This window comes from Camarhynchus parvulus, chromosome 2, assembly GCF_901933205.1.
Source record: "Camarhynchus parvulus chromosome 2, STF_HiC, whole genome shotgun sequence".
Classification (NCBI taxonomy): domain Eukaryota; kingdom Metazoa; phylum Chordata; class Aves; order Passeriformes; family Thraupidae; genus Camarhynchus; species Camarhynchus parvulus.
In genome coordinates this window covers 21,527,773-21,543,369 of record NC_044572.1, presented here as the reverse complement: position 1 = coordinate 21,543,369, position 15,597 = coordinate 21,527,773, and the positions used below count along the sequence as shown (strand labels likewise).

Sequence of the window (15,597 nt, the reverse complement as noted above, 5' to 3'; positions counted from 1 at the left end):
TAAGTGTGCCTTAAACACCTGTCAACTGAGTAACTGTGAATTAACATGTTTATACACTTTAGAACAACACTGTCCCAGCCTAAAAAGCCTACCTTATTTCTAGATCAGGGTAACAGGGACATAAATTACTAATGCCACTAGATAAGTTCTGAAATCTCATCAGTACATCATGAAATCATACATAAATGCTGACACACTGTAATTTATTCTGTATATTTATTTAAAGTCTATGTCTTCTACATTAAAAAAGCAGAAAATGTAAAAAAAAAAAAGTTCCTAAGAAAGATCTTGCTACCATAATAATAAGTAAGAAATTGATGTTCAAGTACTAAATAGACCACGGGTAGGGATGTCCCTGTGCACTGGATGTCCCTGTGCACTGCAGCAGTCTAAGAGAAACTTAGGGACTGTTGAGCAAACTAATCATGCACAGGTCCCTGAAAACAGACCAAATGCATGTAAGGATGCTAAGGGAGCTGGCTGATATTCGTGCACCTAACATCTATTAAGTTTAAAATAGGAATTGGTGGAAGTTTCCTATAAATGGATAAAGGGAAATGTCATATCCGTTTTCAAGAATGCAAGGGGGGTCAACATTGTTTAATGATCTGGATTTGACAAAGAGTACTTTCTCTGCAAGTGTACAGATGCTACCTAGAAGAAGAATTTCTAGAATTGTTGATATGCTGAACCACAGAGCAGCTATTCAAAACTCTGACAAGCTGGAAAAAAAAAACTTAATCAAGTTTGACAAAGGCAAATACAAAGTCCTCCATCTGGGATAGAAAAAGCTCATGCAAAGGCAGAGGCCAGCATGGACTGGCTAGGAAGCAGCTTGCAGAAAAGAACTTGGAGGTCCAGGTGGGCAGAGGGCTGGACATGAGCCAGCAGATTGCTGGCCAGCAAAGGACAGCTGCATGCTTGGTAGTACCAGTAAGACTGGCCAGGAAGTCTTCCCCTTTATCTGGCATCCCTGAGGTCACACCTTACAGTTTGGGGTTCTCCATGAAAAGGAGAACATTGACAGACTGTTACGAGTTCTCTGGAGGGCACCAAGATAAATGGGGGCTGAGGCACATCACACACAAGGAGAAGAGGATGAGAGACCTTGGTTTGTTCAGCCTTAAGAATAGAAGGTTGAGGGAGTAGGAGAAATCTTATTACTGCCTAACAGGAAGGTGTAAAGAAAGCTGAGCCAAATTTTTTCAGAGGAACAGAGTGTTAGGACAAGAAAACAAAGAAAACAAGTTGCAAACCAGCAAAATCCCTTTAGATATAAAGAATTACTTTTTTTTTAACTACAAACTGTAGTCAAACACTGGAGTAAGTTACCCACCAAGATAAATCTCCATCCTTGGAGACCAAGCAACCTGATCTAAGCCTGAGCAACCTGATCTAGCTGGACTTGCTCTAAGCTGCAGGTTGGTCAAAAAACCTTCAGATGTCCCTTCTAATCTATTATTCTGTGACTAGGTTGTGTAGGCCACCAGTGGCTACAATAATGACTGATGAGACAGCAGATATGGCAAGCTTTCTTTGTGTCAGTGTGGACAGCCTACATCACTGGAACTTGTAATAGGAAGAGATGGAAGTCTTGTGAGATGGGCAGTGAAGTGTCCTCAAGGTCACAATGCTAACAATCCTTTACTGCTATGACTACACCCACACCAGAGTTCAAAAGGTCTACTATCACTACCATCATATACAAGGAAGGCAGAAGCCAAGGAGACTCACTGTTCTGCTTTACTCATCTCCAGACTGACAGATCTGTTTATGAACTCACATGACCTCAAAATCCTTTTTCAAAATCCCTTTCAGTGAGTCCCACTGAGTTCTGCCTGATGATCTTGCATATAGTCTCTTAGAGGTATGGTCTACAATGTCATTCTCCTCTAAAATATATTCTTTTCAATGAAGAGCAAGCAAACACTAGAAGCCTGTTTTCTGTATTAAATTTCATACAGCACATGAATACAAAATTTAAGTATTACTTGAGTAGCAGACAAAATAAATATACTTTTCCACACAGCTCCAGATCAGCAGTCTAAAGATGCTTTTAAAAAATCTGTAACAGAATAGTTGTCTAAGACAGACCTGCAACACAGCAGAGAAGGCAAAATAACCCCCCAGGCAATGTTGATGCACTTGTAACTAGAGAAAAGTGAAAGCCATAAAAGAAGAGTAAAGTGGTTTAGCTGCCTAGAGCTTGAAAGAAAATCTTATATAAGAACTTTTTCTTTATGCCAACAAAACAGACAATTCTGTGAGATTACTAATGAACCGACTAAACTGGTGTCAGTAAAATAATCACGGACAGTGCCACTCTAAGCACACAACTTGGAACAAGGATAGGCTTCCACATTTGCACCACACATCACATCAGAGAAATGGTGTGAAGACTGCAAAGTGCAGGACTAAAATCTTGCACGCAAAAGCAAAAACTATGAAGTAGCTTTCTTTTAATGCAATTAGAGGCAACACATGGAACAATAACCTTGGTCAGCAGAAAATCAAGGAACTCATGGGATACTACAGCAATTAACTACGCCTTTATGTTAACACAAAAATTTACCTCATGCCAGTTGTAACAGTGTGAGGTTACTTGTGCATCCTTTGCCAACAGCCTTCCCGTATTAGCAGTTCATGACATGTTTTACAGAAAGGCAGGATCAAAACATGTGGCAAAGTACTTAAGATCTCTCTACATATTATAAAGTGTCGCCTGTGCCAAATGTGCCCATGTAAAGCAATCAGAGTAACATGGAAAAGATCTAAAGGGACAACACAAAAATCTATCACTATGCTAACGAGCCAGAACACAATCTTTTTCCCCTAAAATTAGTTGGTAGCCCCAATGTACTTGACAAATCTTACAGGACAAAGATTCCTGTTGGTACAATGGTGTAAAATTCTTCACAATAATCAGATAAAGCAAACATAACTACCTCAATATGCTCAACAGTCCATAAACTTTCTTAGTTTTACAAACTTTAGTTCTTGCAATCAGATTTCTCTTGGGATAAAAGCTGTATGCTAAAAAGGCACCACACCGTGTTATTCACTGCTCATTCAGAACATGATAGACAAAAGCACACACAGACAATGCTATTTTATCAGAAAATCTGCAAGGACTGTACATTCCCACAAGCAATTCTGCATTCTTAATTATAGCGGAGGCCTTTCTGAAAGTAAAATTTTTCTTCAGTCTTTATCTCCATGTTTAAGATTACTGCATTTTATGTACAAATACTTTAGGGCTTGCTTGCCCTAAAGAGACTCTGGTTAGCACAGCAGGCCCACCTTCCCTCCTGCTGCTGCTGCTGAGAGAGCTTCATGCTGCAGAAGTGACCAAAACTGCACTAAGCCAAGTTAGATGGTGGCTAAAAACTAAAGGCAATCCATCAAATGCAAAATCTATTTAAAAGCATTACCATCACAGATTATGATTCTATGCAGTGAGGCTGTCACTAGTCCAAGCTCTAACTCCTCAAAGAAAAAGACAAAACTCCTTCTCTGCCTTTCTCACAGTACACCACTGTGGTGGCAATGGCACCTCTGAAAACGCCAGGTCCTGGCTTGCTTCTCTCTGATCAGGACAGGAACCATTTGCTTAATTTTCACACACTAAGGCAGAGCTACCAACTCACTTTAACAACAAGTGACATGCAAATTAAAATTAAATTAGAAAGCACGCACAAATTAAAACAGAACCAGGCTCTCACTTTTGAAGGTTGTTGAATTTTAATTTCCTGGGAGTCAGATGCAGAATCTGATTTGGTGCCTCCAGAATTTGGTTTCTCCTTTTTTCTCTTCTGCTTCTTTTTCTTCTTCTTCGCTCCCAAATCCCCTCCAGGACTTCTGCCAGAGATGCAAAGAATGTGCAATAAGAAAAATCAATACCACTGAGCCTTAAATTTTAAAAAAAGTTAAATATGGAAAAGCCAGCATTTTGATATGAAAAATCTAACAGCATTTTGAATGCAAAGAAAAGGCAGCGGAAAAAAAGCAAGGAAGGGGGGAACTGAGAGCATTTGAAAAACTTCCTGCAAGTGCTGTCTCATTTGTTTTATACTCTGACACTAGCACAACCAGGCATTTTGACATATTCATGTCAAATTGTGACACTACATAGAAATCAGTGCTCTTCTCCAGACTTTTATCCAGCACAAAATGACCAAATTCAACAGTTCAGAGGAATACAAGAAAGTATGGGAACTGAGGAAAGTAACCTCCTTGGAAACTCAGTAACTATTAGTGCCCCAACACTTTTTCTCCTTCATGCTCAACCATAAGACACATCTGAATTTGAGAAGAATCCAGATGAAACATTCTGTTTTCCGGAAATTTTGTTCCTAACTTAAGCTGCAATGAAAGTCTTGCTGAAATCGCAGTAAGAGATAACATAAAGCTAACCAAATATTTGTGCTTTAAAACAATAAGCACAATGGGGTCAACTTTAATTTAAAAGCCCCAGCAACAAAGTAAAAATTGCACTTGAGGATTCTGATATATTTTGACTATTGATAACTTAAATTATTCTTAAAGGAGATTTTTATTTAAAAAATAATCAAGATATAGAATCAAGATTAGATCAGAATTTGCAAAGTGTGGGATGTGTTAGCAACTCTCAGACAGAACGAAAATACGGAGGCAATGAGTCAATTAACACTAAACTGTCTTCAAGAGGCTAATCTCTCAGCAAAACCATATGCACATAACGGAACTGAAGACAGATAGAGTTTTGGGGGCTTGGGTGTTTTTCACTGGAAAGGAAAAAAAGTCAATGCAACAAACAATTGTTTCTTTTAATCCTGGAGGGGGAAAAACCCCATGTATCATACTGACAAAAAGAAAGAAAACTCAGAAGAACATAACTAAAGTTATTACGATCAACATATTTGCAAGGAATATATTATATGCTGTAACATGTTCACTTTCAAGATTATGATGACAAGTCTTAGCATCTCTACCTTGCCTGAACTGGTATGGTCAAGTAAACACCCTCCCTCCAGTTGGGAGGCCCAAAGCCTGTAATTAACCAAACAATGCAACTTAGCAAAGACTGATTTTTGTGAGATCCTTACTGTACTTTAGAATAGTCTGTAGTGAAAGATCAAACTCCAGAAGTTCTTAACATTCAAGGTTACACTGGGTTATGCTCCCAGAACGAAAGCTCTGTAAATGCTGCAGCCTCTAGAACAGGACCAAGTTGATACTCAACGGATAACAGTAGAGCAGACCAAACACACTGGAGAGGTAAGAAAGTTTGAAGCATTTACTAGAAGGCTGCAGAAACAAAAGATGGACTTGTGTAAGTGACGCAGGGAGAAAATCTTTTGTTGCAGAATAAGCATACTGCTGGATCACCTACATGATCCACAATGAATCACAATTTCATTGAATCACAGCACTTAGGCTGGAAAACTCCTTTAAGATCATTGAGCCCAGCATTAACCCAAGTCCACCACTAAACTATATCACTCAGGGCCACATCTACACGTTTTCAATAGCCCCAAGGACGATGACTCAGCCACTTCCCTGGGGAGCCTTTATCAATACTCAACAACCCCTTCAGTGAAGAGATTTTTCATCATATCCACACTAAATCTCCTCTGATGCAAGTTGAGGCCATTTTCTCTTGTCCTGTCATTTGTTACCTGGGAGAAGAGGCTGACCCTCACTTGGCTAAAACCTCCTTTCAGGGAGTTGTAGATAGTAGTAAGATCCACCCTGAACCGGCTTTTCTCCAGGTTAAACAACCTCACTTCCCTCACAGCCACTCCTCACAGGACTTACTCTTCAGCCCCTTCACCAGCTTTGCTGCCCTTCTCTGCATATGCTCCAGCTCTAGTTCTGAGGCCAGGGAAGGGCTCAAAACAGATTCGAGGTGTGGCTTCACCAGTCCAAGTACAAGGGTATGATCACTGTCCTGGTCCTGCTGGCCACACTCCGTCCGACACAAGCCAGGATGCCACTGGCTTCCTTGGCCATCTGGGCAGCACAGTGTCGACTCATTTAAAAGAATAAAATGTAAATCTATCTGAAGGCCTGTATATCAAGCTGACATTTTGTACAGAATTTAAACACAGAACAGACCCAAAAGACTGGCAAGTGGTTATAAATACAAAAAAGTAAAACCTCACACATGTGTACAAGGCCTAGGACTTCACTACCTCTATCTGGCAAAACTGAGATAAAAATACCAGGGGAAGTGATTTCACCTTTGCTGGGATTCATTTAAGGAAGTATTTTTTTTACTTTCTGCAACTGTCCACAAACTTGTCTTTCCCTGTAACACCTCACATATAGCAAACAAATGATGCCTCTGTGTCTCTGAGCTGGCTCCCAAGGGTGTGTGTGCTGAACACCAGGCTATTTGGAGTTTCAGCAAACACTGTTCTTAACAGACATCCTGAGCAGGCAGCGAGCCCCAAACTGCACCAGTGCAGCTCACTTGTCTTCTTGTCTTTCAGGATGATCCAGTGTCACATACACCACAGGGGAATTCTGCTCACTAGGATTACCTGAGGGTCAATGTTTCATTTAGTTTGGTGAAATAATGGACAATTGAGCTAAAAAAAAAGCTTGGCAGCTATGGAGAAAAATCAGCTTTGCCAAGCTTTACTAATGTTATCCCCAGTCAAACTGTACTTTTACCAGGACAATCATAGTTTGTACTTTGACCAATTCAAGATCTTTTTCATTTAGAAATGTGTAGTCTTCAGCAGGGAAAGAAGGAAGATAGAAGTAAACTGCTGTAAAATATACGTGGCACTTAAAACTACACTACTAGTTTTTAATTTTTTTTTAATGTTCCAAAATCCCAGTTCTTGGTTTATGACCTTCAGGTTTAAATATTTCACACTGTCTGTTGCAAAATAAATACTCGTATCTTTGTCTGACAGGTTATCCAGGGATCATTCTGAGCAGTTATTTATGCAGTCTCCTGCTTGGGTCAGTTTATTTTTTACTGTTACAGTCCACACAATATAAAAAGAGGATTTAAATAGAGTTCTACTCATGCTGCTATTTAGGCACGCCTGCAACCCAGATATTTGGCAGCAGGCAGCACACAGAAACTTCTACTCAGTAAACAGGTTTGTCCAACACAAGTTACAACCAGAGATACCACGCAAATCAGGGCAGAAGCAGAACAAAAACATCTCTGGATTTGTTGTCCTTCTCATGCTCTGCCTTGAAAAGAACAGAAAGGCTCTAAAACTGGGAGTGAGCATGGCTGGGAAGGGAGGAACTTGGTTGCTCAACTTGTAGCAATTACGCTAGACTTGACAGCACAAAGGATATGCAAAGGTAACAAGATTGAAACCAAGGGCTCCTATTAAAAGCTTTTCTCTGACATTCTTGTGTGCTGACTAAGATCTGAATTCTCCTCTGTCTGGTCAGATCCATCTATATGATTGAATTATATCTCACACTTAGAAGATGGGAGGAAAAAAGTTACCCATTTTTATGAAAGTTGACCTTTAAGTGTGAACCTCTTTTTCCAAACTACCCTGCACCTGTAAAATGACACAACTCTGAGCTCAGGTCCTATGTGGGAAGCAGAAAAACAATACAGAGCTCAGGGTGCTGCCATGACAAGTTGGCAGGTCAGGAAACCTGACCTTTTCACACATCAGATCAACACATCTGGCCCAGTCCAGCCTGCCACATGGACCACAAAAGATTATACAAAAACCATTCAATATTAGACTTCTGGAAGTATTGACTATGTCAGTCTAGTGGAGACACACTTATACCAGGAGAACTTTAATGACAGGAGGGCAAGTCTGTACACTGCGGTTCAGCTATATGTAAGTACAGGCACAGTCTAAGATATTTTTAACTGCACCCACAATTTTGTCAGTCTGATGAATAAGAAGAAGGTGAGGCCAGCATAAAAGTGACATGCAAATCAAAATTCAGTTGAGCCAGGAGAAGGGTCAAAAGACCTTATTCTCCCCCAAAATGACTTAACCTTGCCCCAGAAACAGGCTGTGGATAGGACTCTGAGATAGTCACTTAGGCCTACAGATTTATGATTTTGTCTGCAAGTCACAAATGCAAGCCCATGATCCCACCCACATACCTTTCCACTTATGTACACACATCTGGTGTTTTGCATAGATGTGGGAAAAAATACTTTTGCTTCTCCCTGCATGTGGTGGTGTTTTGGTTGGATAGGGTTTTTTTAAACTGAAAAATGGGAATACTTAGTGCATGTGGGGAGAAGTGTGGCAAGGGTGGAGAAACTTACTTTATGAGGCTCAGAGCAAATCCATAGAAAAGCCGAGATGGAAAAATTCCTGAGGAGCATCACAATTATCCTGTTCAGGTGGTCAAACTGTTTTGGTTCCCTTGGTTTGAGATTATCTATCTCACTGACTAATTGTCACTATTATTTTAATTTCCTTTTTGAACACTAAATTCTGCTTTAGCAGAAACAGACTTTTGCAATGTCAACATCTGTTTTATGTTACATGGAATGGTAATTTTAAGTTAACAATTTCTCAAATTTAAAACCAAACATGTACTTCAGATGTTTATTTTTAAACTGCGAAGTCCTGTGTGGGGTTCTTGCCTTCACAGTACTTCTCTCTCTGTGAGAAGTGAGGTTGCAAGCTGCATTTCTGAAGATGTTACGCAGATCTTTTTGATCACAAAAATCAGGTCTCATGTATATGGGCCAGACTTCAAAAAATTTTAAAGCAGTATTATTTATACTAGGGCTGTCATTGGTTCATAAAGAAAATGGAGGTTTAGGTGCAAAGGGCTTTCTCACTGCTGTGAAAAACCACCACTCCAAGACAATATAGAAAGGTCTTGACCAGAAGGGTCTATGCCCTTCAAATTCCACTTACTAACAAACTGTCATTACGAAGAATCTCTCCACGTGAAGATTTCATTTGTATACATTTCAATACTTGAGAATGCAAGGTTTTTAGCATGAAAACCTCGCAGCAATACCTTAAACCCTAACCCAAGAGTATTCCTCAGATCTGCATGTTTCCTCTGCCTCACCCTTCAAGTCTGTAATCTGTACTCTGAGCCGTAAAACCCACCTGCTAAAACCAAGCACTGCTTCCACAACCCTAAAAATATTTGCTTCTTTTTTAAATCTAGAAGTAGTATTCATTATGAAGTTGGCTTTTTTAAACAATAATTATAGGGGTATACTACTAAAACATTCAAAGCAAATAATTTGGGAGTGCTGGGAGAGCTGTTTAAAGGTCATACCTTTTTCTCATGTGTTTACTAAATGTTTTGTGCCCAAGGCCTTTCTGGCAATGAGCATAAGGAGCTATTTAGAATGTGAGAGACTTTATAAGGCTGGACTTAGCAGGGTGGATCCAGGTGCAACATTTTTTTCTACATACACAATAACAAAGATATTTTGTAAATCACACTTTATTACAACACAGAACAAATACAGCATAATGCGTCTAGCAGGAGCAAACTACAGAACAGGCAAACAGCAATGAGTCACAGAACATACATAATCCTGCCTCTAAAAAACAGGAGCAGAATCAGAGGACAAAGACATTTTCACAGTTAAGAGCTACAAAATGGTTATTTTCTGCTGCACTCATTCAGTGCTCAAGCACAAAAACCCCTGCAAATTTAAAACAAAACAAAACAAAAAAGTCATATATATATAAAAATCACGTTTTTCTGTGGGCAATATTCTAAGGACTTATTTTCAAGTGTCAAGAAACATCTTGAAAATCACTTAACTTACATGGCAATCCAGTAGAGACTGACACACAATATTCTGCCTCTTTCTAAAAAAGTGCAAGTTAAAATAGAATGAGATTAAATACTGATCAGCACTAATGGAGACCACACAGAATTTAGCAAGTCATTGACACAGTCATAGTCTCAAGTAGTTGGACTGCTCATAAATTGCTTAAGCATATAAAACCTAATCTAAAAGCTTGAAGCAAACTTTAAAGTTACCTCAAGAATTAATACACAATGACAGGGAGAAAACAGGGAATAATTAATTAGGCTCCTATTACTACAGGTTAATCTCTCAGATCAAGAGTAGATCTTGCATGCTCCACTGTGAGATTTTTCCTTTCATCTGCTGGAATTCGTTTGAGTATTTCAGCCTCCAGACAAAGAGCAGCAAACAAGATTTTTCAAACATTACAGGAAAATAAAGTAATTCAAGAGTCAATATGAGACTTCATGCAGCAGATACTAATACTTAAGAGGCTTTTTTTTACTGGAATGATCTACCACTAATTTAACTAAACTTACTAAAAAATACTCATTAAAATACATCTGGGATATTCAACAGAGACAAGTTTTGGGTAGAAGACAATACAGGCTACAGCTGGCGTCCCTTAGAGAGCAGTGAGACACGTGTTGGAGTAGAGCAGCGAGCTGTGACTCAGAGCACACCGAAGCGCAATTCTTTGTTCCCTGGTTGCTCCTTACACACTGCACTCGCTGTCACAGCAGCCCAAGCACAGCCACACACAGAGCTACGCTGCAGAGGGCAGCTACAGCCCAGGCATGCACACAGACAGACACGAGAGAAAACTGAAGTAGGAATATATTCCAAATGAATTCTGGACAGGCATTACCTGAATCAAACCTGAATCTGGCTATCAGTACATGAATCATTACCTGAATCATTACCTGGCTATTAAACAATCCCAACTAGGATGCCAGGTCGGTTCCTATGAAGAACAATAAATAACAACTCTCTACTCTTAGGACTTTAGTTTCACGTATTTCGGAATCACCAACTGTGACATATTTACTGAAGCAAATGTAACAAAAGTCCCAAAATATCAAAACACTATTTTGTCCCTTTTAATACCCCAGATTTATATTACTGTAATTATTTCTAACGCGATTATTTTAGTGTGCGCGCCACTAACTCAATGACAGAGCATCAAAGTTTTCCCCCTTCCTGCCTTCTAGACAAGTCAGGCTTCCAAAGTCCTTTAGATTTCTCTTGCCACATTCAAGCTTGCTGTCAACCAAATCCTAGAAGCAGAAGACAGCAGAGTACATCCTCAACCATCAGTCACCTACAGAAAGGCTCTAAAGCAGATCAATCACAAATTCACGAGGAAGATATTTGTGTAGCACTGTATAGATTAACCTAGTTCTATTTTAGGTTACTCCAGCCACTCCTGGCTGCGACAACAAAGCGCCTTCTCTGCAATCACGTTTTTAACCCCTCAAAAAAGAGAAAAAAATCAAATTAAATGAAGCCGACTTTTGAAACATATTCCTCCCACTCCCCTGCCCCAAAAGCCTTCAGAGCAAGCTAGAACCTTGGCACCTCGTGCCTGAACGGAGTCATACTGCAGCCAGCCCAACAGCGGTCGGGTTGCAGGGGCCGCAGCTATGCTGGCTGCCTCTCCCATCAGCTCCCCAGGCAACTGAAACACCGCCTGATGCTCAGCGTGGGAAGATCTGAGACGCGAGATAAGTGGAGAAGGAACTACACAACCAGACAACAGCGTCTGCCCCGGTTACTGCCGCGCTAAAACACGCGCTCTGCTCTCCACAGCGTGTGGAAATGGAGGTAACATCTCTGGGAGGACAATGGGTGAGGAGTGTCTGCAGGACAGGCTGACACGGACGATGCCCAGAGCGGAGCGCGGCCGCAGGGAGCGGGCGGTGGCTCTGGGCGCGGATGGGCGCGGGACGGCCCGCGGGACCGCTCAGCCGGAACCACCGGGAGGATACGGGGGCATCTCCCCGCTGCAGGGGACTTCCTGACGGCCAGAAATACGCAGAAACGCCCCCAAGCCCTAAAAGCGCCAACAACAAGGCAGGATTTACCCTCGCTTATACGGCACGATTTCAAGGCCGGCGTCCGGCGGGTAAGTGCCAGCCCCGCCGCCCCCTCACCTCGGGCCGGGCCCGGGTTCCCGCCTCTCCCCTTGCGGGCAGAAGGGCGCGGGGCTCCGGGCCGGGCGGCAGGGCCGTTCCACGCCCGCATGCTGCGGCGGGAGGCGGCCCGGGCTGGGGCCGCTCGACGGCCCGGCGCAGGCGCCGCGGATGAGCCGGGCCGGGCCAGGCCGGGCCGCGCAGGCCGCCCGCGAGCCGGCACGAGCGCCCAGCACACCCGCGCCGCCGAGGGAACGCGCCGGGCATCAGAGGAGCCCGGCCCGGGCACCTCCAGCCCGGCCTCTGCCGCGGCGGGGGACACGGAGCTGCCTCCCCGAGCCACGCGCGCTCCCCAAGCACGCCCCTACCCCTTGGCGTGCTCGGTCTCCTCCTCATTGTCGCCGTCTATGCCGCAAGTGTCCTGGTCATCCAGCTCCAGGCTCTGCTGGCTGGCCGCGGACTCGCTGTCCTCCGCCATCACGGGGGAAGGAGGGAGGGAAGGGGCGGGGGAGCCTGTGAAAGAACCGGGGCGCACGGGCAGACGCGGTCCGGAGCAGCTCCCTCTAGCTGCGGTCCTTACCCGCGCCAAAGCCGGGGAACGAGGAGGCGGCGGCCGCCGGGGCTGCCCGGCCGCTCCCGCCACCCCGCGGGGACCGGGGCGGAGCCGGGCGGGGAGCGCTCCATGCTCTGTCCCGCCCTGCCCGGCCCTGCCCTGCCGGGCCCGGCCCAGCGCAGCTGAGCTGGGTACGCTCGGGCGGTGCGGTCCCCGGCCCGGCCGCGCACTGGGCCCCCCGTGCCGGCGTCCACGCTGCTTCGCCGGCCCTCTGCGGCCTGGGGATCCCGTCCGCGGCGCTGTCCCCACAGCCGCGGGGAGCCGAGCGCAGCCCCGGCGGGTCCGGCCCCGGAGCCCCTCGGGCTGGGCCTGCAGCCGCTGGGCCTTGGCAGCACCGACGCGCGTCCTGCCGGCTTCCCGCGTTTCCTTCTCACACCATAAACACTCGGACGCCCAAGTTATTTTCATAGGTCTCCTTAGAGCTTTAGTAGTGACTCTTGGTGTGCTGCTCGATGCAGAGAAAATACCCAGCTATGGCAACAAATTGGAAGAAACTAAGAGAGAAAAGCAGATAAATTACTTCAGATCTAGCTCTGCCTTGCTGCTCCCAATAATGTCAGCCACCAAAGAACAGAGCAGTGTCTAGGGGACCCACGACATCACCATCCATCTCAGCTTTCTGGCTTTTTCCCCATTCTGCCTTCCAGGTTCTGTCTCCCCCCAGTTCTCCATAAGAGAGGCAGTCAAGGTTCTGTCATAGCTGCACGAAATTAACCTGTGTCTACAGTTCAGAGATGCTTTGAGCCACCTCAGATGCATGTATGAGCATAGGTCCAGACGCACAAATGGACTTTGCCATTGCTGTGTTTAACTTTTTCCTAGCTGACTCCCAGAAGAAGCTCCAGGACTCAAAACGAAGCTCTATGAACAAAATTTGCTGCTGGTGGAGGCTGCTGAGGCCACTAGGGCAATCCCAGCACTGTGGCTGGTGGGCACTCACAGGACTTGCTCTTTTCCCAAAGCCTTTTGTATTTCTACAAGCTCCATGCTAGAAAACCTGGAATTGAATGGTAATGATTTATACCCAGGAAAACAAATAAAGAGCAACTTGTGTTAAGTATTTGAACTGTCATGATTTCCAGGGTCATATCAAGCTTTCTGAATGAGATCCAGAATTTCTGAGTGCTTGGTTTGGCAGTGCTGCTAAACACCACATTAAAACATAAGAACAGGGTGCATCAGTTGTAATTTCTCCTTATCTTTGCACCCATGAAAGCAATTTAATGTGAAGAAGCTATTGCTTCTGCACTATTTAAGGTTGATTACTTTTTTCCATTTTTGATTTGAGGTGGCATCATATTTTGCTCTGTCGTGTATTGCAGGTGACATGTCAAGTAAAAGATCTTGCTGCCCAAACAGAAGAAAGCTAAATGTCCTTCCAGCTGTCAAATTCTGATCCTCTGTGTACTGAGCACTAACCTGGGGCCACCCTTCATCCCACTGCACTTGGTTCTTTACAACTTGTGAGTTGCCACAAGAACTTGTGATTCAAATGCATGAAATGGTATCTGTAATTTACACTTGGCCAAGTATGACCTCCCATGTCAAGCCCATCACTGTAGTTTAGGGGAAAAATGTTTCTATCAAATCACTCCACTTTGAAATGACCTTTAGGAGAAAACTTTCATTCAGTTATAATGCATAGGGGAGAAAGGAAACCTCAAAACAAAGGCACAATACCCAATGGTTTTCAATAACAAAGAGCAATTGTAAAGTTGTCCTGTAGCCTAGAGAGAAGTTAATCCAGTGATTATGAATTCTTTTCCCCCCTCATAATAATGTGTAAGAGGAAGTGAAGAACAGTAGGTCAATGACCAAACAGCTGTATTGAATCATTGTGTTGGAGAAGCTGTAAATTTCACTGTCTTTATCACAATTTTCCTCACTTCATTGAGACAAATGGAGTACAGGAGGCCTAGATCCTGACTCTTCTTGCATTTCATATTGTCAGTTAAAGAGGCAATATGAATTTCTGCCAGCAAGATCCCCTGCTAGGCATTCTCCTGGAAGGGGGACTGCAGCTGCAGAATGGCTGCTATTCTGTACTTTGTAGTGCATGTGAAGTGAAGAGTAACCTTAAGCATAGTGCAGTTGATATCCTGAGATTATTATCCAGGTTTGACCATTGCAAGGTCAAAGCACAGCACTGGATTGTGCTTTGCATTTCATGAAAATGTAACTTTTGCTTATACCACAAGTAGAGAAATTCACCAGAAGTGAGAGTTAAGCACTGGTCCTGCACTGTGGATTTCTGATGTATTTTTGCATTTCTGAAATTACGAGACATATTCCCAGAGCATTTAAATTCACTCTGGAGACACTGCTCAGCAGTTACACTACTTGATAGATGCTGGCTATCACATGTGTAGTTGTCTTCTGAAAATAGAGCAGCAAGGTGAAAAAATGTATCTTTGAATTTCATGGCCCCAGATGCTCAGCCACAGAGAGTTACTGGAGTATGAAACATCAGGACAGCCAGCAGCAAACATGGCACCTGCAGTGCCCGAAAAGGGCTGTGGGCATCTGTACTTCCAACATCTCTGCTGCTGCATGTGGCTATATCCAGGAATCCCCCAAAATGCTGCACACCAGTACTGCAGACACAACGCACAGACTCACACCAGTCTAAGCAGACCATGAAAACCCATCAGAAATGTTTAAACTTAACCAGGTAAAGAGCTTGTGTTTGTAAAGGTGCAAACTTACTGTTTTTAATTAATAAAAAAGACCTCTGCCTAGATGTGCAGGGAAGACAAAAGCAAAAACCTTTTATTTTATGAAGATTGAAAAGAAGAAAGCACAGTCATTTTGCACAAAAGCTGAAAAATTATTAACAAAGGAAAATAGACTTCCTTTGCAGGAGATACACTTCACTTAATACTAAATAGCATATCATGAAATCAATTAAAATATTTGCAGCATGTCATGAAGTATTCATCAGTTGGGTATTTTCATGGGTCTCCTTAGAGCTTTAGTAGCGACTCTTGGTGTGCTGCTAGATGTAGACAAAATACCCAGCTGCTTATGGCAACAAATTGGAAGTAACTAAGAGAGAAAAGCAAATAAATTGCTTCAGATCTAGCTCTGAAATTACTTCAGATCTAGCTCTGCCTTGCTGCTCCCACTAA

General features: G+C 43.2%; 1 protein-coding gene across 2 annotated transcripts in view; it reads right to left on the bottom strand.

The window, feature by feature from the left end:
* NMT2 (N-myristoyltransferase 2) overlaps window positions 1-12,465 on the bottom strand; it is a 34,903-nt gene extending 22,438 nt beyond the window's left edge. Inside the window, exons 1-2 of one of the 2 annotated variants that reach the window (XM_030970324.1) lie at window positions 12,225-12,465; window positions 3,723-3,858 (exon numbers count right to left, since the gene is read on the bottom strand). In XM_030970324.1, the coding sequence (XP_030826184.1) occupies window positions 3,723-3,858; window positions 12,225-12,334 (246 nt within the window). In that variant the 5' untranslated portion in view covers window positions 12,335-12,465. The remainder of the gene's footprint in view (window positions 1-3,722; window positions 3,859-12,224) is intronic. The other variant, XM_030970329.1, reaches the window with a different exon arrangement.
* Between the last annotated feature and the right edge of the window lie 3,132 nt (window positions 12,466-15,597).